The 23,596-nt window shown below is 34.1% G+C and overlaps 1 protein-coding gene and 1 long non-coding RNA gene across 2 annotated transcripts in view; one reads left to right on the forward strand and one right to left on the reverse strand.

Moving 5' to 3' along the window:
* Window positions 1-23,596, reverse strand: part of LARP1B (La ribonucleoprotein domain family member 1B) — a 128,297-nt gene that overhangs the window by 17,569 nt on the left and 87,132 nt on the right. The window contains exons 12-14 of the mRNA XM_029941096.1: window positions 18,587-18,710; window positions 3,015-3,226; window positions 2,461-2,567 (exon numbers count right to left, since the gene is read on the reverse strand). Of these exons, the coding sequence (XP_029796956.1) occupies window positions 2,461-2,567; window positions 3,015-3,226; window positions 18,587-18,710 (443 nt within the window). The remainder of the gene's footprint in view (window positions 1-2,460; window positions 2,568-3,014; window positions 3,227-18,586; window positions 18,711-23,596) is intronic.
* Window positions 2,740-12,090, forward strand: LOC115293351. Its single transcript, XR_003909501.1, has 2 exons — window positions 2,740-2,880; window positions 11,965-12,090. It is a non-coding gene; the product is annotated as an uncharacterized LOC115293351 (long non-coding RNA).

Consider the following 23,596-nt stretch of genomic DNA (forward strand, 5'->3'; position numbering starts at 1 on the left):
GACTTAATCATCCATTTCCTACATAAAAGGTAGCTACTTTTTTGCATGGTCCTCAAGCATATTGTAGTATAGAGGTGGAATTTAAGGAAAGGTATTAAGCAGGCTGTGTTGTAGCCTATGAACAAGTAATAAATTGTATCATTTATCTTGAATGTATCATAGATAAGCTGCTATATAAGGATTGCCACTTCAGATAGCTGTGAAATTAGGTGATTAACTAGTTGTTACTTAACCTTCTAATTTCTGTATGAGTCTAATTACATGAAACAGAAGTTGGAGTTTTTATTTTTTACTTTGCTTCTCAGTTTTAAGTGTCATTGCAACTACTGTATTGTAAATGATGGAAAATAATTGCATATGTTAAAAAAATATGAAAATTTATAAAGTAAAAAAAGAAATGAAGAGCATTACAAATGCCAAAAATTAGAGCAAATATTCTAAAAATTTCTCGTCACTTGTTTAAAAGATATTGCCTAAAGAAAAGTAACAACAAAGCATAACAAAGGATGGAAGGACATGGAACTTTATGGTATTAAGATTCTAATGCTATACATGTTGTGGTATAACATTATTTGAAAGTAGACTAGGTTAAAATGTATATTATGAACCACAGAAGACCAGTAAAAAATAAGAGATATAAGTGAAAAGCCAATGGTAGAGGATAAATAGAATTATTAAAACTCAACTGATCCAAAAGATAGAAGGAAAAAGAACAGAGATGAGACAAATAGAATCTAAGGTGATAGATTTAAATCTAACCAAATCCATAATTACATTAATGTAGATGATCTAAGGATATGAATGCTGATAGCAGGTGAGGCTACAGTGTGGGAGGCAGGGAATGCAGGAAGTATAGGTGAACTCTCAGTATCTTCTAGTCAGTTTTTGCTGTGAACCTAAAACTACTCTAAAAAATAGGTCAGTTGAAAAACTACACACTCATTATTGTAAATACTTGTCTGTCAATCCCTGAATTAAGATTCAGAAAGGTAGGGACTGTATTTATCTTGTTCCCTGCTGTATACTTAGTGCCTAGAAAAGTACCCAACACATTGTTAAGTTCCTGTTTTCCTGATACATTTTACTTGTGGGAGAAGGTCAAGTGGTACCTGGGAATGAATAAATTGCTATATTGATGAATTATTAATAACAAAAGATGTAATAAAAATGGAAAAAGAAACATATGCCTAACTAAATGTTCCATTAAATGTTCTAACTAAACTAAATGTTATTGGTTAAACATCTTTCACCATTATCTGCTGATCTCTAAATATACTGCTCCAATTAAAAAAAAATATCCTGGTGGGATGCCTGGGTGGTTCAGTCGGTTAAGCCTCCGACTTCAGCTCAGGTCAGATCTCACGTTTGTGGCTCCAAGCCCCGCGTCAGGCTCTGTGCTGACAGCTAGCTCAGAGCCTGGAGCCTGCTTCCGGTTCTGTGCCTCCTTCTCTCTCTGACCCTCCCCCTCTCATGCTCTGTCTCTCTCTGTATCAAAAATAAAATAAAACATTAAAAAAAATTTTTTTTAATATCCTGGAAAAATAAACTCTAAAAAATCGCTTAGAACACCAAAAAAATCATAAGTACACAAAAGGAGTACAAAAAACATATATACATTTTATCTTTTAAGGACAATATATCTAATGAGAACAAAATGTAAAAGTACCAGATAAATATCACTGGAAAGACAAAGGCGAATATTTTCAGATTATGAGAAAGGTGGATATTTTCCACATTTTCTTTGAATGGAACTATTTAATCCTTTCCTTCTAGTAACCAGTCAAAACAATTTTTCCTAAAACTAAAAGTTCATTTAGAAAGTTGGTCAGATAATTATTCTGAAAACATCTATTTGAACACACAATGGGTATACAAAACACACCAAGCAATTAGCAGTAAATCACCTCTGTATCCACTCTACAGGACAAAACATACCCTATTATGTTGCACAACTGGCACTATAAAAGGTTTGCTCTGTTGTCTCTTTTGTGGTAAATAATTGTCTTTTTAAAAAATTAAAGCTAAAAGAAAAACCACTTACTACTAACAATCAGCTAATCCATTTCCTTCCAAAAGGAAAAATTTCAAAATAAGTGTTTTATTTCTGTATTCTTAATATAGTTTGAGTAGATAGTTTAGCACATTAATTCACTAAGAACCTACTATGCCATTGAGAATCTGAAATCTTTCATAAACCTAAATATTTTTTATCTAAGAGTACACATTTATGGAAACTAGTGTAATGGAAAAAAATTAACTGTCCTACTCAATTTTTCTTTACCGTACTTACTGGAAAATTGTTCCAGTTATTCCCCCTCCTTTGGCTTCCTTTTAAAAACTCTTTTCATTGTTCTATAATTTGCTACCATATTAACTTTTAAATAATCCAAAGGTCTAATTAGTAATTGTTTTCAATAAACTTAAAATAAAAACCAAACCAATGTTTGACAAGTATAGTACCTGACAGAGGATGTTCTTGGTCCATGATCTCTGGAATCCATTACCCAACCAACATGACACTCGAGAGGGGGATTTGTACTGTGTCTTGTTTTTCTCTTTCTTGGACTCTAAAGAAAAAGAAGTCAAACATTGCAATGATTTGAGTAGTGTGACTTCACAAGTAAATTAAAACCCTCTGACTGTAAACTAGTTCAAACATTTTCATACTGTGGATGACACATTATGAAATCACATGAAGTCACAAAACTCAAATATTTCACATACAAGCTATGAAACTTAAAAGGTCCTTTGCCAGGTTTCAACACAAGGATTAAAGGAAATACAACTTAGCATGATTCTTCATTATGCCTTCTGATTGACTTTAATTATACTACCAAATTGGAAAGAAGTTATTCCTTAAACTGAGAAAACATCAATATGGTAAAATACAATTTTTAAAAGAATTTTTACAATCTAAACATATTTTTAAAAATGTGATAGATACTAAAAAGTCTCATTTTGTAATGTTAAAGTATACAAAATGCAGGCTTTATATTCCTGGTTGTTTTATGTACCTTTACATCAATAGCTGTTGGTTCTTTAACAACAGGGTAAAATCTTGGTGTTTTGTTTGGATCTTGTAACCTGGGTGTTCGAGGTGTTTTAGGTGACCTTGCAGGATAAATTCTAGGAGATTCTGGAACTTCTGTGGGCAATGAAAGGGCCATTGTTGCTGAAGGAATTTCTGAAACATCAAACAGCTTCTGAGCTAATTCATCACTCAAATCTGCAAAAAAAAAAAAAGCTTATTAAAAGTATTTAGATGCTAAGAAAATATTTTACTTGAGAGCGAGGGTAAGTCTGAAATTTTCCACACTCAAAAGAATTTTTCCTCAGAAACATTTCAAATATATAAGAATAAAAAACACTTGTCTATATATCACCTAGCTTTACCAAATTTTAATATTGCTATATCTATTTGACTTAAAAAAAAGTGGAAGCCCACTGTATAATGTTCCCTAATCCCATTTTGCTTTTCCTCATCAGAGACAATCAGGCTCTCAAATTTGGCACTTTTATCTATAATTATATATGTATATGTAATACTTTTATTTGCATAATCAGCTTTACATAAATGACATCCTATTATATGTATCATTTTGCAACCTTTTGTAGTCATATCTTGTTTGACACTTGATTATTCAAGTTCTACCCATATAGTTTTGGTTTATTCATTTTCATTGCAGAATATTATGTTATTATACAAATATATCAAAATTTACACATTCTCCTGAAAATACATATTTATGTTATTTCTAAATTTTTGGTATAATTACGATGTGATAGTGAACACTGCTAAACATGTCTCTCTGTATAGGTGTAAGCATGTCTTGGGGCGCCTGGGTGGCTCAGTTGGTTGGGCATCCGGCTTCGGCTCAGGTCAGATCTCACGGTTCGTGGGTTCGAGCCCCGCATCGGGCTCTGTGCTGACAGCTAGCTCAGAGCCTGGAGCCTGTTTCGGATTCTGTGTCTCCCTCTCTCTCTGACCCTCCCCTGCTCGCACTGTCTCTCTCTGTCTCTCAAAAAAAAAAATTAATTAAAAAAAAAAGCATGTCTCTAGAGTGTATATGTGAAAGGGAAATGGTGACTAAAATGGCACATGCATCTTTATTTTGAGAGAGAGAGAGGGGGGGGGGAGGGAAGGACAGAGAAAGAGGGAGAGAGAGAATCCCAAGCAGGCTCCATGCTATCAGCGTGGAACCTGAGGAGAGGCTCAATCTCGTGAACTGTGAGATCATGACTTACGTGAAAATCAAGAGTAGGAGGCTCAACCGTCTAAACCGACTAAGCCACCCAGGCACCCTGGCACATGCATCTTCTGATTTACTAAGTAATGATTGCCAAAGTGCTTTCTACAATGGATTCACCAATGTATACGCCCACCAGCAGCATGAAAAAGTCTCTTCAATTTAATATCCTAGTCAAGACTGGGTTTTATTTAGACATTTAAATATTTTTCCATCTCACAGGATTTGAATGGTATTTGTATTGGGTTTTATGTGTATGTGTTTTTTAATTTCAAGTTTTTAACTTAAATTCTAGTCAACATACATGGCAATATTGGTTACAGAGGTAGAATTTAGTGACTCATCGTTTCCATATAACACCCAGTGCTCATCACAAGTGCCGTCCTTAAAACCCCATCATGCATTTAGCCCATGCCCCATTCACTTCCCTCCATCAACCGTCAGTTTGTTCTCTATGTGTATTTTACGGTTTGCTTCCTTATTTTACCCCTCCTTCCTCTATGTTTGTTACTAGCGAGGCTGAGTGTATTTTCATATGTATAGTCATCACTCACATTTCCCCTATCATGAGTTTACCATTCATATCCTCAGACTATATTTCTATTGGGTTGTTTTACTTATTAATTAGTCTGTGAAAGTATTAATGTATTAAAGTATTAATGTAAGATACTAGTAGTAAGCAAGTAGAATATAAGCTCTGTTTCTATATGGTTTTTCTTCGGACTTACCAACTTACTTTATACAATGGATTTTTGTTTATCATTCAACAAATATTACCAAGTACCTGCTATATGCCAAGCATTATTCTAGACACAAGGTTCTAAACTCAAAAGTGAAATTACCACTCTGTTACCCAATTTTCTAATTTCCCCATCCTTCCCCTCCCCCGCCCCCAATCTGTTATCAGAAAGATTATTCTGGGAGGGCAGGGAAGGTGCAAATTAGGTCATTTCATGTCTCTACTTAAAATCCTTCAGTGTTTCTCTTTTGCCTCTGGGAGAAGTCTAGTCTCTATCATGACATATGAGACTTTACTGATTTTGACTTATCTATTGTCTTTCTCCACTTCAATTTTGGTGCCCCAGATAGCAACCTACTTGCTTCTATTTTCTTGCTTCATATCTTTTCATATGCTTTTTCCTCTGTCTGAAAGTCCCTTCCCTTAATTTTTTACACCCAATTGAACTCATATTCTTCCTTTAATACCCAGCACAGATGTTATTTTCCCTAGGAATTTGAAGCAGTCCTTGAATTTCCGCCAATAAAAAAATTAAGTTCTTTTGGTGCCACCTTTGCATTTTATCCATTTATTGTTTGGTTTATTAAATTAAAATTTATTTTCTTATATATTATCAGATATTATCAAATGCTAAGAACAGTGCTTCCCTAAAAGCAAGGGCCACAATCTTATATTTGTATACCAATGCCTAGAATACAGCTAGGAAAAAATATATACCCACCAAATGACCAATAAATTTAACTGAATTGTGTTATTACAGATTTTCCTTGGACCAAAAAGATAATTCAATCTCAAGGATAAAACTATGATCACTTAAAAATATGTTAAATCCAGCACTTCTGTAAAAGAAATATTTAAAAAAGATCCAGGAACAATAACAGTAAGCTTCTTAGCATCCAGATTATGGTCTCCCAATTCTATTTCCCACTGATCTGGCCCTCTAAAAAGAATAGGGTCTGCAGCACAAAGTATAATATGAGCCTGGGAAATCTTGAGTCAGAAAGCAATGAAGTTAAAAAAGAAAAAACTAGAATAGGTCAAAAAGGACATGGCAGCAAGTTTCAGTGGGCCCCATCAGTCAAAAATGAAGTACTCTGAACACTAAAAACAATGATTGAAACTGAGTAAACGTTTCAAATAAATTAGCTCTACAAGTTCATAATGGTGCCTTAACAATCACATTTGCTGGTTGCTAGGGCACCAAACTCATTATTCTAAAAACTGATAAACCAAATGCAAAGAAAGAAACAAGCATCTATCCTTTGTTTCCTGGAAAAATTGAATTTCAGAGTAATCAAAGAGTTGATAAAAGAATATTCTTCTTTATAGCATTCTAGGTATGAAACACAGAAGGAATGAGAGCACTAGATGACTATTTTGCATCTAATGAAATAGAGGATCTTGGGAATATTCACCAATGACTCTTAAAACCATTTAGTAAAATGTTAAAGTGAAATTCAACACTGAAGACATAATCCCTGAAAGGAAGAATAAGCTGGACATCACTGAAATGATAAAAATCCATCTGCCCTGCACATGACACTGTCAAGAAAATGAGAAGACAAGTCACAGACAGGGAGAAAATTTGCAAAAGACACATCTGATAAAGGACCATTATCCAAAATATATAAAGAACTCTTAAAACTCAACAATAAGAAACAAACCAATTAAAAAGATACATTAATGAAGATATATATGGCAAATAAGCAAAGATAAAGATGTTCCAATAATGTCATCAGGGAAATGTAAATGAAAATCAAAAATCATGACAACTTGTGAGAATGGCCAAAATCCAGAACACTGGCAACACCAAATGCTGACAAGGATATGGAGCAACAGGATCTCTCATTCACTAGTGGTGAAAATGCAAAATGAATACAGTCACTTGGGAAGACAGTTTGGCAACTTCATACAAAAGTAAACATATTCTTCCCACATGACCTAGCAATCATTCTCCTTGGTATATATTCAAAGGAACTGAAAACTTATATCCACACAAAATGCACATGGATATTTATAGTAGCTTTATTCATAATTGCCAAAACTTGAAACCAATAAAGATGTCCTTCAGTAGGTGAAAGGGCAAACTATGGCATATTCAGATAATATAATATTATGTAGAGCTAAAAACATAGGAACTATGGGGTGTCTGAGTGGCTCAGTGGATTAAGCATCCAACTTCAGCTCAAGTCATGACCTCACAGTTTGTGGGTTCAAGCCCCACATCGGGCTTTGTGCTGACAGCTAGCTCAGAGCCTGGAGCCTGTCTTCGATTCTCTGTCTCTCTCTCTCTCTGACCCTCCCTTGCTTGTACTGTCTCTCTCTCAAAAATACATAAAAAACATTAAAAAAAAACCAAACCACATAGGAGCTAACAAGCAATGAAGAGACATGGAGGAAATTTATATGCATATTATTAAGTAAGAGAAGCCAATGTGAAAAGGCTACATACTATAGGATTCCAACTATTCAAAATTCTGGAAAAGGAAAACTATGGAGACAGTAGAAAGATTAATGGTTGTCAAGGGTTGGAGATATAGTAGGGGAAGCATGAATAGGCAAATACAGGATTTTTACTCTGTATGATACTATAGTGATGGATACATGTCATTGTACATGTGTTAAAATCTACAGAATATACAACACCAAGAGTGAACCCCAATGTAACTTTGGGTAATTATGATGTGTTGGTATAGGTTCACTTGTGACAAATGTATCACTCTCATGTGGGATGTTGCTGTGAGGAAGCAGCATCCTTCCTCAGATCAGCAATGGTTATGCAAGCGGGGGGCAGGGAGTAAATGAGAAATCTTTGTATCTTATTCTTAATTTTACTGTGACCCTAAAACTATTCTAAAAAAGTCTTTAGAAAAAAATGTTGAAGGAAAACTTTACGATGAATGAATAAGATCAATAGCATCTAAACCCAATGATCAATCACAACAGCAGTAAAAGGCAGCCTGAAAGACACTATATGATGTAACTGGAAGTAAACAGCTCCTTCTAAGAAACAGTCTTGTCAGAAAAAAATGCTGAATATACTAAATCTTCTATATCTAAATACTAGTTCATAAGGAATAGAGAAGATAAGAAACATACTGAATGATATCAAGATATAATCAGGTAAATCTGGATTATAAGGAAATCTTATGAGAAATTAACCAGTTTCTTCAACAAGTCATTGGCATGGAAAAACAAGAGAAGAGGAATGCTTATAGATTAAGAATAACTTAATTGTCCTATCATTCAAATGCTATTATGTACCTTTTTTGGTCCTGATTCAAACCAATCTGGAAAATATATATGCCAGATATCAGGGATAACTAAACACAAACTGTGTAGGAGATGATATTAAAGAATTATTGCCAATTTATGTGAAATAACAGTATCATAAAAATTCATATATACACATATGTTTGTGATATACAATGAAGTATTTACAGAAGAAAGATGTTAATTTGAATGAAATGAGATTCAACATAAATACCAAAAACAGGGAACATACAGATGAAAAAAGAATGTCAAACTATTAACAATTGTTGAAATTAGGTAGGATAATTACACAGAGATTCATTAAACAGTTCTACCTTTGATTTTATCTGAACATTTCCAAATTGAAAATTAAGTTTTATTTCAGTTTTATGTTTATTTTATTCCAAATTTAATTACATTTAAATTTTACCCCCAAGTAAGAACAGATATACGAATTTTGTGAAGACTAAGACCTAACCTACAGAATATTTTGTTATCTCAAAAGACCATTTTATAAAATTTTACAGGTGATACCAATTTAGAAAATTTTGAGATAAAATATCAAAATATCGTTAAGATTACCGCAAGTACATAAAATATTTATAGTAGATACAAAAATTTTGTTACTAGAAATATAACCAATTAGGAAATAAAATAAGAATATATATATTAAAGTTTGCTTTTTATCAACTATTAGCCTAGGCTGCTATATGAGTATCATCTGGATATTATAACTTCTTAATGAAAATAATTGGGCATCTCTTAACAAGAATGTTCAAAATAGCATTTTTCATCACAGCAATATCTGGAAAAAATAAAAATATCTATCAACTATAGAATGGATAAGCAAAATGTAGTGTGCCCATACTATAAAATATGACAACAATAAGTACTGATGAGTATAAAATTAGACAAGACACTGAAGAATTAAAGACTGATGAAGACATAAGAGTAAAAATTACCCAGTGTGCCTGGGTGGCTCAGTTGGTTAGGCATCCAACTTTGGCTCAGGCCATGATCTCATGGCTCGTGAGTTCCAGCCCTACATAGGGCTCTGCTGATAGCTTGGAGCCTGGAGCCTGGAGCCGTTTTCAAATTCTGTGTCTCCCTCTCTCTCTCTGCTCCCCCCCCTGCTTATGTACTCTCTCTCTCAAAAATAAACTAAAAAAAAATTTTTTAAGAGTAAAAATTACCCAAAAAATATGGAGAAGAAACTGGAAAAAAAAGACAGCAATTATGAGTAAGGTATGGAACAACTTTAAGTAGCCTAATGTACATGTAACTGAAGTTATATAATTGGAAAAGAAACAGAAAAAAGGACAGAAAAGATTTTTTTAAGTTTATTTTGAGAGAGAGAACATGCAAATAGAGGAGGAGCAGAAAGAAAGAGAAACAACCCCAAGCACAAACCATGAGGTCATGACCTGACCCACCATTAGGAGTCAGATACTTAACCAACTGAGCCACCCAGCCATGCCCAGAAAAAATAAAATTTTTAAATGTAAAATGTAAATTAAAATAGTGGATGGAATTTTTCCAAATTTCAAATATATTTAAAAATATATACACAAATAGGGACAACTGGGTGGCTCAGTCAGTTAAGTGGCTGACTTCAGCTCAGCTCATGATCTCACGGTTTGTGAGTTCAAATCCCATGTTAGGCTCTGTGCTGACAGCTCGGAGCCTGGAGTCTGCTTCAGATTCTGTGTCTCCCTCTTGGACTGCCTCTCCCCTACTCATGCTCTGTCTCTGTCTCCCAAAATATGAATACACATTAAAAAATATTTTAAAAAATATATATATATACACAAATAGATCCCCAAGCTCAAAAGCCTCAAGCATAGGATCATGAAGAAAATTATACCAAGACAATCGTAATTAAATTAATTACAACAAGGGATAAAGAGAAACTATTAAAAGCAACCAGAATTAACAGCATTTATATAATCTGAAAAGAGAAAAAAAAACAATTGGAAAAAATTAACCAAGCTTCAGGAATCTGTAAGAAGACAACAGCAAAAGGTCTGGAGGGATGTAAGAATATAGAGCTAAAAAATCTTTTGAAGAAATAATAGCTAAAAATTTCTCAAGGTTAGCTAAAGACATAAACTACAGATTCAAAAAACTGAGAGAACTCCATCCAAAACAAACCCAAATAAATCCATGACCAGACACATCACACTCCTAGGTGCTGAAAATTTAACACAAATAAAAAATTCTTGAAAGTAGCTAGAGAAAAATAACTCATTACATGTAGGGATATAATCCGAATGATTACATTTTTAAAAATCAGAAACCATGGAAGCCAGAAAGAAGTGGTATGACAGTTTTAAAGCGCTGAAAGAAAAGAAGTGTCAATCCAGAATTCTATATCCAGTGAAAACATCATTTGGGAATGAATGTGAAATAAAGACATCATTAGATGAAGGAAAACTAAGATAAACTATACCCAGCATAATTGCTCTTAGAGAAGTGCTAAAGAAAGTATTTCTTTTTGAGAGAGAGAGAGAGAGAGAGAGAGAGAGGGAGGGAGGGAGGGAGGGAGGAAAGAGGGCACAAGTGAGCAAGGGGCAGAGAGAGAGAGAGAGAAAACCGGGACTCACCCAAAGCAGGACTCATGTTCACACAAAGCAAGGCTTGAGCTCACCCGAAGTAGGGCTTGTGCTCACAGGATGTGGGACTCGAACTCATGACTGTGAGATCATGACCTGAGACAATGTCAGATGCTTAACTGACTGAGCCACCCAGTTGCCCAAGAAAGTATTTCTGACAGGAGGAAATGACATAAGAAGGAAACCTGGAACATCACAGAAGAAGAGCAAAGAGAATGGTAAGAATCTGATATATTCTTTCAAATTCTTTAAAACATATTGAAAGTTAAAAGTAAAAAAAGAATTTTGATGGGCTTCTCAATGAATGAAGATAGTAATATGACTATAGCACAAAGAAACCCATTGAAAACAATGTGGATGGAACTAGAATGTATTACGCTAAGTGAAGTTAGTCAGAGAAAGACAAATATATGACCTCACTCATATGTGGAATTTAAGATACAAAACAGACGAACATAAGGGAAAGTAAGCAAAAATAATACAAAACCAGAGAGGGGGACAAGACATAAAAGACCCTTAAATATAGAGAACTGAGAGAGTTTTGGGGTGGGAGGATGGGATAAATGGGCAAGGGGCATTAAGGAGGCACTTGTTGGGATGAGCACTGGAATCTACTCCTGAAATCATTATTGCACTATATGCTAACTAACCTGGATGTAAATTAAAAAAAAATACTAGTGTATTTTGAAGTTTAAAATAATTTTATGTCAACCAAAAAACATGGTGGGTAAGGTAGTAATGTTAACTGGAAATGTTTTCTAAAGCACTTAAGCAAAGAACAGAATTATAGTCAAGGAGTTTATGTTTAGATCATACATCAACTGATCCAATCCAGGAAGGAAACCATCTATAGTTCTAAATTTTAGATGGATGAGTTAGAAAGCTATAGTGCTTTCCTTCAAAATGTGTCTTGGTGTCATGGGTGGAATAGGTGATGGGGATTAACCAGTACACTTATCATGATGAGCACTGAGGAATGTACAGAATTGTTGTATCACTATATAGTACAACTGAAACTAGTATAATACTGCATGTTAACTATACCAGAATTAAAATAAAAAAACTTTAAAAAAAGGGTGAATTCCTCTTACCTCCCTCTTTTTCTTCTATTCAGGTCCTCAATGGGTTGGATAATGCTTACCCACATTGGAGAAGGCAATCTACTTTACTAAGCTAATTCAAATACTAATCTCATCCAGAAATAGTGCCTCACTGATAAACCCAGAAATGTTTAATCAAATATTCGGGCATCTGCTGATCCAGTTAAGTTGGCACATAAAATTACCAACACAAATGATAACACAAAAATCAACTTATTTCTATATAATAGCAATAGACAATTGGAAAGTAAAGATTTTAAAGCACCATTTACAATAGGACTAAACCATAAAATACTTACAGTTATGGCTAACAAAATATGCACAAAATATACACCAAATCACAAAACAATGAAGAACAAAAAATACTTAAGAGTTGAAATATACCATATTCATGTTGTGTAGTGGTAAAGAGATAAACGTAAAAATGAACAGAAGATAGAGTCCAAAATTATATATATATATATAGTTAATTGGCTTGTGACAAAAGCAAAAAGGTAATTCAATAAAGAATAGATTTTCCAACAAATGGTACTGAAATCATTTGATATCCATATACATACTTATATCATAAGCCAGAAAGAAAAAAAATTTAAAAAGTCAAAATTGAGTAGACAAGTGAATTATGTAAAAACTAAAAATATAAAGCTTCAAACAGAAAAATCTTGTGACTTTAGACAAATTTAGACAAAGATTTCTTACACAGACACCAAAAGCACACCCAAAAAATTAAAAAAAATTAAAAACTGACCATAATTAAAAATAAGAACTTCTGCTTTACAAAAGGCATTCCTAAAAAAATGAAAAGATAAGCCCCAAATTGGGAGATGTGTGCAAATTACATATGTAATAAGGGACTTGTATACAGCATAGAGAACTCTCAAAGTTTTATAATAAAACAACTGAATATATAGGTCAATAAAAAAATTTTAAACATAAATTAAAAAAGAAAACAACTCAATAAGAAACATATCAAAAGATTTGAGTGCATGGGGCACCTGGGTGGCTCAGTTGGTTAAAAGTCCAACTTTGGCTCAGGTCATGATCTCATGGTCTGTGAGTTTGAGCCCCGTGTCGGGTTCTGTGCTGACAGCTCAGAGCCTGGAGCCTGCTTCAGATTCTGTGTCTCCCTCTCTGCCCATCCCTCACTCATGCTCTGTTTCTCTCTGTCTCAAAAATAAGTAAACGTAAAAAAAAGATTTGAGTGCCTACTTCACCATATATACTGATGGCAAATTAGTACATGAAAGACGCTCAACACTGTTGGTCACAATGAGATACTACTACATATCTATAGGAATGGCAAATTAAAAAATAACAACAAATTCACAATACCAGTGCTAATGAGGATGTAGAGCAACTGGAACCATCGTGGATTGTTGGTAGGAATACAAAATGACAGAGCAACTTTGGAAAACAGGCATTTCTTAAATATACATTTACCATAAGACACAGAAATCCTACTCCTAAGTATTTCCCCAGGTGAAATGAAAACTTACATTCACATAAAAATCTGTAAGCAAATATGGATAGCAGCTTTATTCATAATCACCAAAAATTTTTAAAAAAATCTATGTGTCCTTCAACTAATTGCTTATATCCACTGCAGTAGAATACTACCTACTAATAAAAAGGAACAAACAGCACAAAATTAGGGATAAATTTCAAATTCATTATACTAGATGAAAGAAGCCAGACTCAAAAGGCTATATTCTATGTGATTTAATTTATATATATATATATATTCTGGCAAGGCTCAAATATAGGGGTAGAAAATAGGCCGTCAAAAAAGCGAGGCATGGGGTTGACTACAAAGAGGCATGAGAGAATCTGTGGAGCATAATGGAACTGTGCTTCAAGTAGGTGGCATCTACTTAACTGTGTGCACCTGTCAAAATTCCCAAAACTGTACATACAAAAAGTGTGAAACTTGCTGAATAGCCTTAATTTTTTAAAAAAGGAAATGAAAAGATAACTCTGGATCCTCGAAAGTGATGGTAGCTTTTACCAGGTGACAGAAATAGAGGAGGTGAAAAGTGGTTAGATTCTGGATATATTTTAAGGGGTATTGGATATTATCTGTCAATGGATAAGATACAGAGGTTGAATAAGAAAGATCAAGGATGACACCAAGATTTTTTTTTTACCTGTACAACTAGAAAATGGAGTTAATATTTACCAAGATGTGGAAATCTGGGAAAAATCATTGGAAAAGGGTTGAAAATTCAGACCTAGGTAGGATTTTGGACATATGAAATTTGATCTGTTTATAAATTATCCAAGTGAAACTGCTGACTACACAGTTGGATATTTATATAGAATATAGGATAGAGGTCTTATCTATACATATAAACTTGACACTCATTAGTATATGCTATTTAAAACCATGGACTAATAAATACTGAGGAATTATTGAGGGTAAGAAAGAAATGCGAAGACTGAGTCCTAAATCATCCAAAGCTTGGGGAAAAGGGGAAGAACTAGCAAAGAGACTCCATAAAGTAGAAATAAAACTAAGTAAATAGTGTCTAGGAAGAAGACTGTGTTTCAAGACAGAGCATAATTGATCCAATGCTGAAGATGAGGATTGATCTGATCCCTCTTTAACATGGAGAGATCTGGAGGCACTATCAAAAGCTTATTTAGAGTATGAGAAGCAGAGGGCTGTTTGGATCAGGCATATGGGATAAACAGGAAGATCATTATTGAAGATAGTTAAAACAAACACCTTCTTTATATCTTAAATTCTATTTTATAGTAGCAATAACAGTTCTTTTATTAGTGTCATTGTTTTACAGCATTTCCCACCCTTTTAACCTTTCAAGCTTTCCATATACTCTGTTCAGCATAAAGCTGAATTTTCTTTAAATCCATTTATTTTTCTTTAAAATTTTTTTCAATATTTATTTTTGAGAGAGAGGGAGAGATGGAGTATGAGTAGGGGAGGGGCAGGGGGGGGAGGGAGATACAGAATCCAAAGCAGGCTCCAGGCTCTGAGCTGTCTGCACAGAGCCTGATAACAGGGCTCAAACCCACAAACCATGAGATCATGACCTGAGCTGAAGGTGGATGCTCAACCGACTGAGCCACCCAGGTGCCTATAATTATTTTTCAAACTGAAAGTTAATTTATTCAACATTTTTATCATAGCAATATAATGGATTAATTCTATCCTCTTAATTTTTGCTAAATTTTATTTTTTGTTCCTATTTATTTTTAATTGGAAGTTATGGCACATAAATAAAGATTAGTGAATATATATACAAATTTAAAATAGAGATAATTTATAAACTGAGAACAAAAAATTAAGTATGGAAAAATTCAATCTTCCTAAGAACACTATTCAAAAAAACCTTTGTGTAAATATCTGAGATTTAACTTAAAGTGTTTACTCATTTATAACCCTAGCAAGGCAAAGTTTTAAAGAAACAGAGTTGATACCCATACACCCACTAACTAGATCAACACATAAACTCCAGATGTGGGCAAGCCTATGTGCAGACCTTCCAAATGGGATTCTCCCCTTCTCTCAGGAGTAAACCACTATATTAAATTTTTGTATTAACAATTCCTCCTGCTGTTCATAGATTCTATGTGCTATGCATGTACCCATGAATTTTATATTTTATATGATATTAGATTGAGTGAATTCCTTTGTGTCTAGCTTATTGTATACATCTTCTATTTTTAAGATTAACCCATCTTGTCACATGTAGCTTTAGCTCTCTCATTTTCCACCACTGTATGTTTTTCACTCATAGGAATATACCACATCTTATAATATAGTCTACTATAAATGGGCATTTTCATTTGTATGTTTTTCTATTATGAACAATGTTGCTATAAATGTTCTTTTGGTAAACATCTGCAAGAGTATCTCTTAAAGTGAAACTGTTGAGGTATAATATGGTATGTCATTGTAGTTTTAATTGGCAAATCTCAACAAAGAGAAGAGCATCTTTTCATATTTGCCGACCATTTGGTTTTCCTGTATGTGAATTTCCCCTAATGTTTCTTTTCCTATTTTTCTACTTATGTTAACCTTTTTGCATGTTCCACATGAAACATGTTCACAAACCACGTACTTAATGGAATACTGTATGAACTTAAATTTTTCTAATATAAAGCTTTTTAAGTATAAAGTAATATTATTATTCTAAAACTGTTTAATCAAAGGATAGACAAGTACATAAATAATTCTGCTACTGTGGTTAGGAACAGTTTTTTTTTATGTCAGTAAAAAGTAGTAAAAATACAAAATCAAATTAAAACCTTTTAATGAAAACAAGTTAAAATTAAAACCTTTAATCCTAAAGTTGAGCAGAAAATGTCAACACAAATTTATAATATATTTTTCTTTAAAAAAAATTCTAAGCTCTAGAAATAATAACCAACTCAGTATAACAACTCAGGTACTGACAAAACTTATCATCATGCCAGCTGGCAAAGAAAGTTAACAGTCCAACTCCACTATCAATACAGAAGAAAGCAATGAAAGGTGGATTTGGAGCTAAAACCCAGTAAACTGACATGTTGTAAAAGTATGAATAAGAATAATTATAATGGACTGAAACCCATCTAACTGCATTTATGAAGCCATAATAATAATTAAAAAAAAAACTCAATGGTGACCAATGAAAGGTGTTAGGGAACCAGCTCATTATTTTCAAAAGTAGTGAACAAAGGGCAAATATTGAGCATTTATTCTTTTTTCCTGTAAGAACTCTATCTCAGGATAAACAAATAGTCAAGGGGATTTCTCTTTATGGAAATAAAGAATTCCAAGAAGCAATGATAAAAAACAGAATCCTCACCATTTTGCAGCCCCTTGTGACATAAAAGCAATGATTACTAATGGCTATTAAGGCCACAAAGAGACTGAGCATTATGTGCCTCTGGGTAGAAGTATTCAATAACTACCTATGACATATTCCTGCAAAAATATAAGCCTCAATCTGATATAGCCTCTGCATCAAATAAACAATTATAGAAAATTCAGGACCAGAAAACAGGTTGAATGAAACCATAGCGATGCAATGAACAAAACCCAGAATGTAAGAAATTCTACACAACAACCCAGTTCCTTCAACAATAAACTACAAGGAACAAAAGTTACTATGAACCTATAGATTAAAAAAAACCTATAGATTAATCAACCTTTGGAATGTTCAAACTTATATGGGTCCTGTTTAAAGTGATTAATGAGGAAAGTAGGTATTTATTATTAAGGAATTAATGTTAATTTTAGATGTGATTATGGTATTGCTATTTATGTGATAAAAGAGAGAGTTCTTTTTAAGGACATATACATAAATATGTAGGAATGAAAATATATGAATAATCATTAGAAGTTTGCTTCAAAATAATCCAGTGTGAGTAAAGAGAATGAGTGGAGCTGAGATGAAACAAAATCGGCTATGAAATTAAATAGCAAATGGGTACATGGGGGTTTCATTACATTACACAATTTGTTTTATTTTGGCATATGTTTGAAACTTCTCAAAAGTTTTTCTTTAACTTGCCTTCATGAAAGACTGTTAAAAAAAAATCAAACTTGCCTAAAATGCCAGATTCAATTTATATATCTCCCAAATCTATTTTTATGTTCACATTATGCTAAGGCCTTAGGACAAAAGAATAATGAAGGTATATTTTAAGGAATTAGCAAGTCAGTGAAAGTTTTCTTTATTTCAAAAAGAGAAACATTCCCAATAATCTCAAATCAAATGAGACACAAAAAGAACCAATTCTGTCTGCTTTTCAGTAAGTGTCTGGTTTGAGCATGAACTGGTATTATAATAGATGACTTCTGGATCACTTTTACAATTAACCTGCCTGTTCACAAAGACTGAGGTGGGATTCCAACTTTGTCTATTTACTACAAGGCTGTCTTACTAAATTTATGGTCTGTACTTTCTTTTTTCTTTTCTTTTTTTAAATAATAGTTTATTGTCAAATTGGTTTCCATACAACACCAAGTGCTCTTCCCCACAAGTGCCCTCCTCCATCACCACCACCTCTTCCCCGCCCCTTTCTCCTTCAACCCTCAGTTCGTTTTCAGTATTCAATAGTCTCTCAAGTTTTGCATCCCTCTATCTCCCCAACTCTCTTTCCCCCTTCCCCTCCCTATGGTCCTCTGTTAGGTTTCTCCTGTTCTCCTGTTAGACCTATGAGTGCAAACATATGGTATCTGTCCTTCTCCACCTGACTTATTTCGCTTAGCATGACACCCTTGAGGTCCATCCACTTTGCTACAAATGGCCATATTTCATTCTTTCTCATTGCCATGTAGTACTAATTATCTTAAAATTTGTATGGAACCACAAAAAAACCCAAATAGCCAAAGTAATATTGAAGAAGAAAACCAAAATGAGAGGCATCACAATTCCAGACTTTAGCCTTTACTACAAAGCTGTCATCATCAAGACAGTATGGTATTGGTCTGTACTTTCAAGTCTTGAAAATCTTTTGAAATTCACCAAAGGATAAACAAAATTTTGAGTTTTAAAATTCTAGTCTTGTATGAGATACCTAAATTTTTTCCACATATTAAAAAAAAAAAAAGCAAACTTTTGAAACAATTTAGAACTGCTTTAGTACTATTCAGAAACTGTTACACACAAAAGCAGATTTACATACCTTGCCTGGACTGTGAAGGTGCTACAGGAACTTCTTGGTTTGGCTCAAAAGGAAGTTCGGGTGTTAGGTTTTCAAACTGCTCTTTACTAATGAGATTTAGCTTCTTAAAGTTCTCAACTTCTCGCTGAAGTAGAATGGAGGAATCTAATTACTAAACTGGCTAATAAAGTAACCAACAAACAATATTTGATACCAACCTCAAAAAATGAGTTTAAGCAGAACAGAATAAAAAAGATGTTCTAATAAAGAATCTAGCATTATACTTAATAACAATATTCAGAATTAAAAGAGGCACAGAGGACCCAAAAATATTATGAACTTTTATATTTAAAATACATTGTAAGAGCATACACTCTAGTCATTTATTATTTGTTGAGCCTTTACACACAAGACTGCTAGGGTATTACAGAAGTTACACAGTAATCTATGTTCCCTACCCTTAAGGAATTTACAACATAGATGGAAAAAAAGGAACGTACACATAAAAACTAATATTAGGCAGCATGTGAAAAATGATAATATTTGGTATAAGAATTGAGAAATCAGAGAGGAATCACAGAAGACATGGGGAAAGAATAAGAATTTAGAGAAAGCGTAAAGCATTCTAAAGTAGGTACTGTGAGGAAAGAGCTTGGAATAAGCAGTCATTTATTAGAAAATAATTCAGTTATTGAGAAAATTTGTATAGAATCAGTGACAAAAAGGCCTAATATAGAAATGGGAGAAGCTACTAGAAGACTTTTTATACCACACCAATTAGTTTTCATTTGCTTTTCTGGTAATAAGAAACATGTGATAAAAGATATCCAGATGGCCCTGGAGGTTCATTTCCAAACCCCACTTATAAGGTTAGCAGCAAGGAGGCTCACTAGACCTGAGTTTTGAGCTTTGCCAAAGGAAACACAGGCCATCCCTGCGCCTTGGACTCCTGAAGCTTCCCTTTTCTATGGCATCATCATAGTCGCTTAGATGTTCCCAGCCCTTCCCTACATAAAGAGAGAGGATTACAGAGTGGAAGCCAGTCTCTAATATAAGGCCACTTGGCCATGGTATCTGAAGACCATTCATGCATGGCCTAAGCTGTAGAATAAAAGTTTGACAGACTGCTGGCACTCACTCTCCTACTTTTTGTAAGTTTCCTCCAGTAAACCCTTTATCACATCCTACATCACTCAGTGCTAATGCATCTGACCCTTTATAGAACAAGATCCAAAGAGGTTTTAGCAGGTAAAAAACATAAAACTGTCAGATGGACCAAACTAAATATCATCATTACAAAACCATCATAGTACCTTGCTCTAAATAGCTAACCAAATAATTTTTTCCTTTAAACATGAGTAGTTGTCAGTTCACACCATTCATTAGAACCTACTAGTCTTTTTTTTTTTAGTTTTTTAAAATGTTTTATTTATTTTTGAGAGAGAGGGAGAGAGAGAGAGAGGGAGAGACAGCGCGAGCAGGGGAGGCGCAGAGAGAGAGAGGGAGACAGAATCTGAGGCAGGCTCCAGGCTCTGAGCTAGCTGTCAGCACAGAGACCAATGCAGGGCTGGAACCCATGAACTGCGAGATCATGACTTGAGCCAAACACTGATGCTTAACCGACTGAGCCACCCAGGTGTCCCCCTGCTAGTCTTTTAAACTAGGATGTTTTCACGAAAATGCCTTAAAGGATTACCTCAGCTTTTGCCCCTATACCAATACTGCTTTCCCAGAAGTCTAATCCAGTCATTATTCCTCACTGTCCCCATCTTGCTACAGAGCTTACTACTTTAAAAAAATTACAAAAAAAACAAAACCAAAACAAAACAAAAACACTTACTGTTATGATTATTATATGTCAGAGATGAATATAATATTGTTCTACCTGATGGGAACACAAGCAGAATGTTTCTGTTTTTAACTTTTTAAACTAATTCATTAAGGTATCACACACACACATATATACATATACACACTAGAAAACTGTATAAGTCATAAGTGTACATTTCAATGAGTAATCAAAAGTGAATAGACCTGTGTAACCACCATTCAGGTAAAGATATTACTAGCACTCTGGAAATAACTTTCATGTCCCTTCCTGTAACTACCCTCTTCCACCTTCTAAAGACAATATGCTGGGGGCACCTTGGTGGCTCAGTTGGTAAGCGTCCAACTTTGGCTCAGTTCACGATCTCGCAGTTTGTGGGTTAGAGCCCCACATAAGGCTCCGTGCTGACAACTAGCTCAGAGCCTGGAGCCTGTCTTCAGATTCTGTATCTCCCTCTCTCTCTGACCCACCCTTGCTCACTGTCTCTCTCTCTCTCACTCTAAAACATAAATTTTAAAAAAATTTAGAAAATTTAAGAAAAAAGACTATGCTGACTTCAGTACTATAGATTCATTTTGCCTGTGTTTGAACTTTAAAAAAATGGGATCATAATGTAGGAATCAAATGGAATCATAATGTATGGAATCATTCTGTTTCTTTTGTGCAAAATTATCTTTATTAGATTTGCTTATAGTTTGTAAGTCTACAGCAGAGGCCAACAACTTTAGTAGAAAATGCCAAATACTTTTTCACAGTGGTTGTACCTATTTACACTCCCATTTGCGGTAGACTGAAGCTATTATTGCTTTACATCCTCATCAACACTTGGTATGGTCAGCTTAAAAATATGTAGCAGGTCTAAAAAAAAGATGAATTATGGAGATACACAACAATTTAGATGGACCTCAAGGATATTTTGACTAGAAAATATCAATCTCAAAAGGTCACATGCTCTATGATTCTATTTATAGACCATTCTCAAAATGACAAAGTTATAGAGATGGAAACAGATTAGTGGTTACCAGGGGTTAAGAATAGTGGAGTGGAGGGGCGCCTGAGTGGCTCAGTCAGTTAAGCCTCTGACTTCGGCTCAGGTCAGATTTCACATTCATGGGTTCGAGCCCCGCATCAGGCTCTGTGCTGACAGCCAGCTCATTGCCTGGAGCCCGCTTCTGGTTCTGTGTCTCCTTCTCTCTCTCTGCCCCTCCCCCTCTCATGCTCTGTCTCTCTCTGTATCAAAAATAAATAAAACATTAAAAAAAATTTAAAAAAAATAGTGGAGTGGAGGCACATGAACATGAGTCTAGTAGCACAAGGGAGACTCGTGTGGTGATAAAATAGTTCAGTTGTGAATATGATGGTAGTCACATGAATCTACACATGTGATAAAGTGACATAAAACTGTATACACACATTTGTAAGAAATGTCAATTTCCTGGTTTAATGTTGTGCTTAAATGTAAGATATAAATTTTGGAGGGAATTGGTCCAGTGTACTGGACTGCACTACTTTTCCGACTTCCTATAAATCTGTATCTCAAAACAAAAATTCAAAAACTTTAAATATGCAGTCCCTCTGCTAGATCTTTGTAATCTCACTGTGGTCTTAATTTTCATCTAATTACTAATAATGCTGAATACCCTTAATATATTTTATTTGGTAGCCTCTTTTGTGAGGTGACTATTCAATTCTATCACTCATTTTTCTATCTATATCTTTCATATCAATTTTTAAGAGCTCTTTATAAAATGCTGTAAATGTCTTCTTCCACTCTGTGGAAAGAGGAACTTGCCTTTTCACTCTCTTATGCTGTCTTCTGGTAAAAAAAATTCTTTTAAATATAGTGTATTTTATAAGCTATTTCCTTTTGTAATTTCCTGTTTAAGAAAGCTTTCCCTTTTCTAAAGATTTTATATATCTTCTCTTTATAATTTTTCATCTCTTATGAAATTAACATATTCTATTGTTAAAAAGTTCAGGAGGCATAAGAGAATAAAAACAAAGGGCAAAAAAAAAAAAAACCACACACACACACATAGAAAGCTTTCTCTATTGAAATATCATATAGTATCTTATCTTCTACACATTTAATTATTTTGCCTTTCACATTTAGAATTGTATCATATCCAGAATTGATTCTTTGCAAATGGTACAAGGGTCTATGTGCACTTAAAAAATGTGTATTCTGTAGATATTGATGCAGTATTTCACTTATGTCAATTAAGTAGCTTCTTAACTGCACTGTTTGAATTTTCTTCAACCTTACTCCTTACTGATTTTATTTTTTATCTTTTTGCTACACCCTGCACCTTTCTTGGTAAGAAAGGTGTTCGAAATCTCCCACTATGATTATAAATTTATCTTTTTGTACTATGTATTTTGATGCTATGTCATTAGATGCATATAAACTAACACTATTGTATTTTCTGGGGCAATTGACTACAAAATTATGTCCTTCTTTATCTTGAATTTTTTTTAAGTTCATTTATTTTGAGAGAGGAAGAGAACATGAGCTCAGGTGGGGCATAAAGAGACAGGGAGAAGGGGCACCTGCATGGCTCAATTGGTTAAGCATCCGATTTCAGCTCAAGGCACAATCTCATGGTTCACAGGTTTGAGCCCCGCCTAGGGCTCTGTGCTGACAGAGCCTGCTTTGGATTTTGTATCTCCCTCCCTCTCTCTCTCTCTCTCCTCCCTCACTCATATTCTCTCTCTCTCCCAAAACTAAACATTAAAAGAAAGAGAGAGGGAGAGAGAATCTCGAACAGGCTCCACACCAATAGTGATCCCACAAATCATGAAATCATGACCTGAGCAAAAATCAAGAGCCAAGGATCCAACCAACCAAGCCACCCATGTGCCCCTAATAATTCTTTTTGCCTTAAAAATCCACGTAGACTTATACCAGCTTTGTTTAGTGTCGATATTTATTTAAATACACAAACACATTTACCCTTTACATTGTTCTTCACTCTTTCCTGTATCTTCAAGCTTCTTGCTGGAATCATTTTCAAATCTTTTGACTCTATCTCCTATGCCTAAAAAACTCCCTTTAATATTTTCTTTAAAGCAGATCTGCTGAAAATAAACCTTCTTGGTTTTGATGTGTCTGAAATTATGTTACCTTCATTTTTAAACAAATTCATTGATATAATTCATATACCATAAAATTAACTTATTTTAAGTGCACAATTCAATGATTT

The sequence above is a fragment of the Suricata suricatta genome, chromosome 1, assembly GCF_006229205.1.
Source record: "Suricata suricatta isolate VVHF042 chromosome 1, meerkat_22Aug2017_6uvM2_HiC, whole genome shotgun sequence".
Lineage (NCBI taxonomy): Eukaryota > Metazoa > Chordata > Mammalia > Carnivora > Herpestidae > Suricata > Suricata suricatta.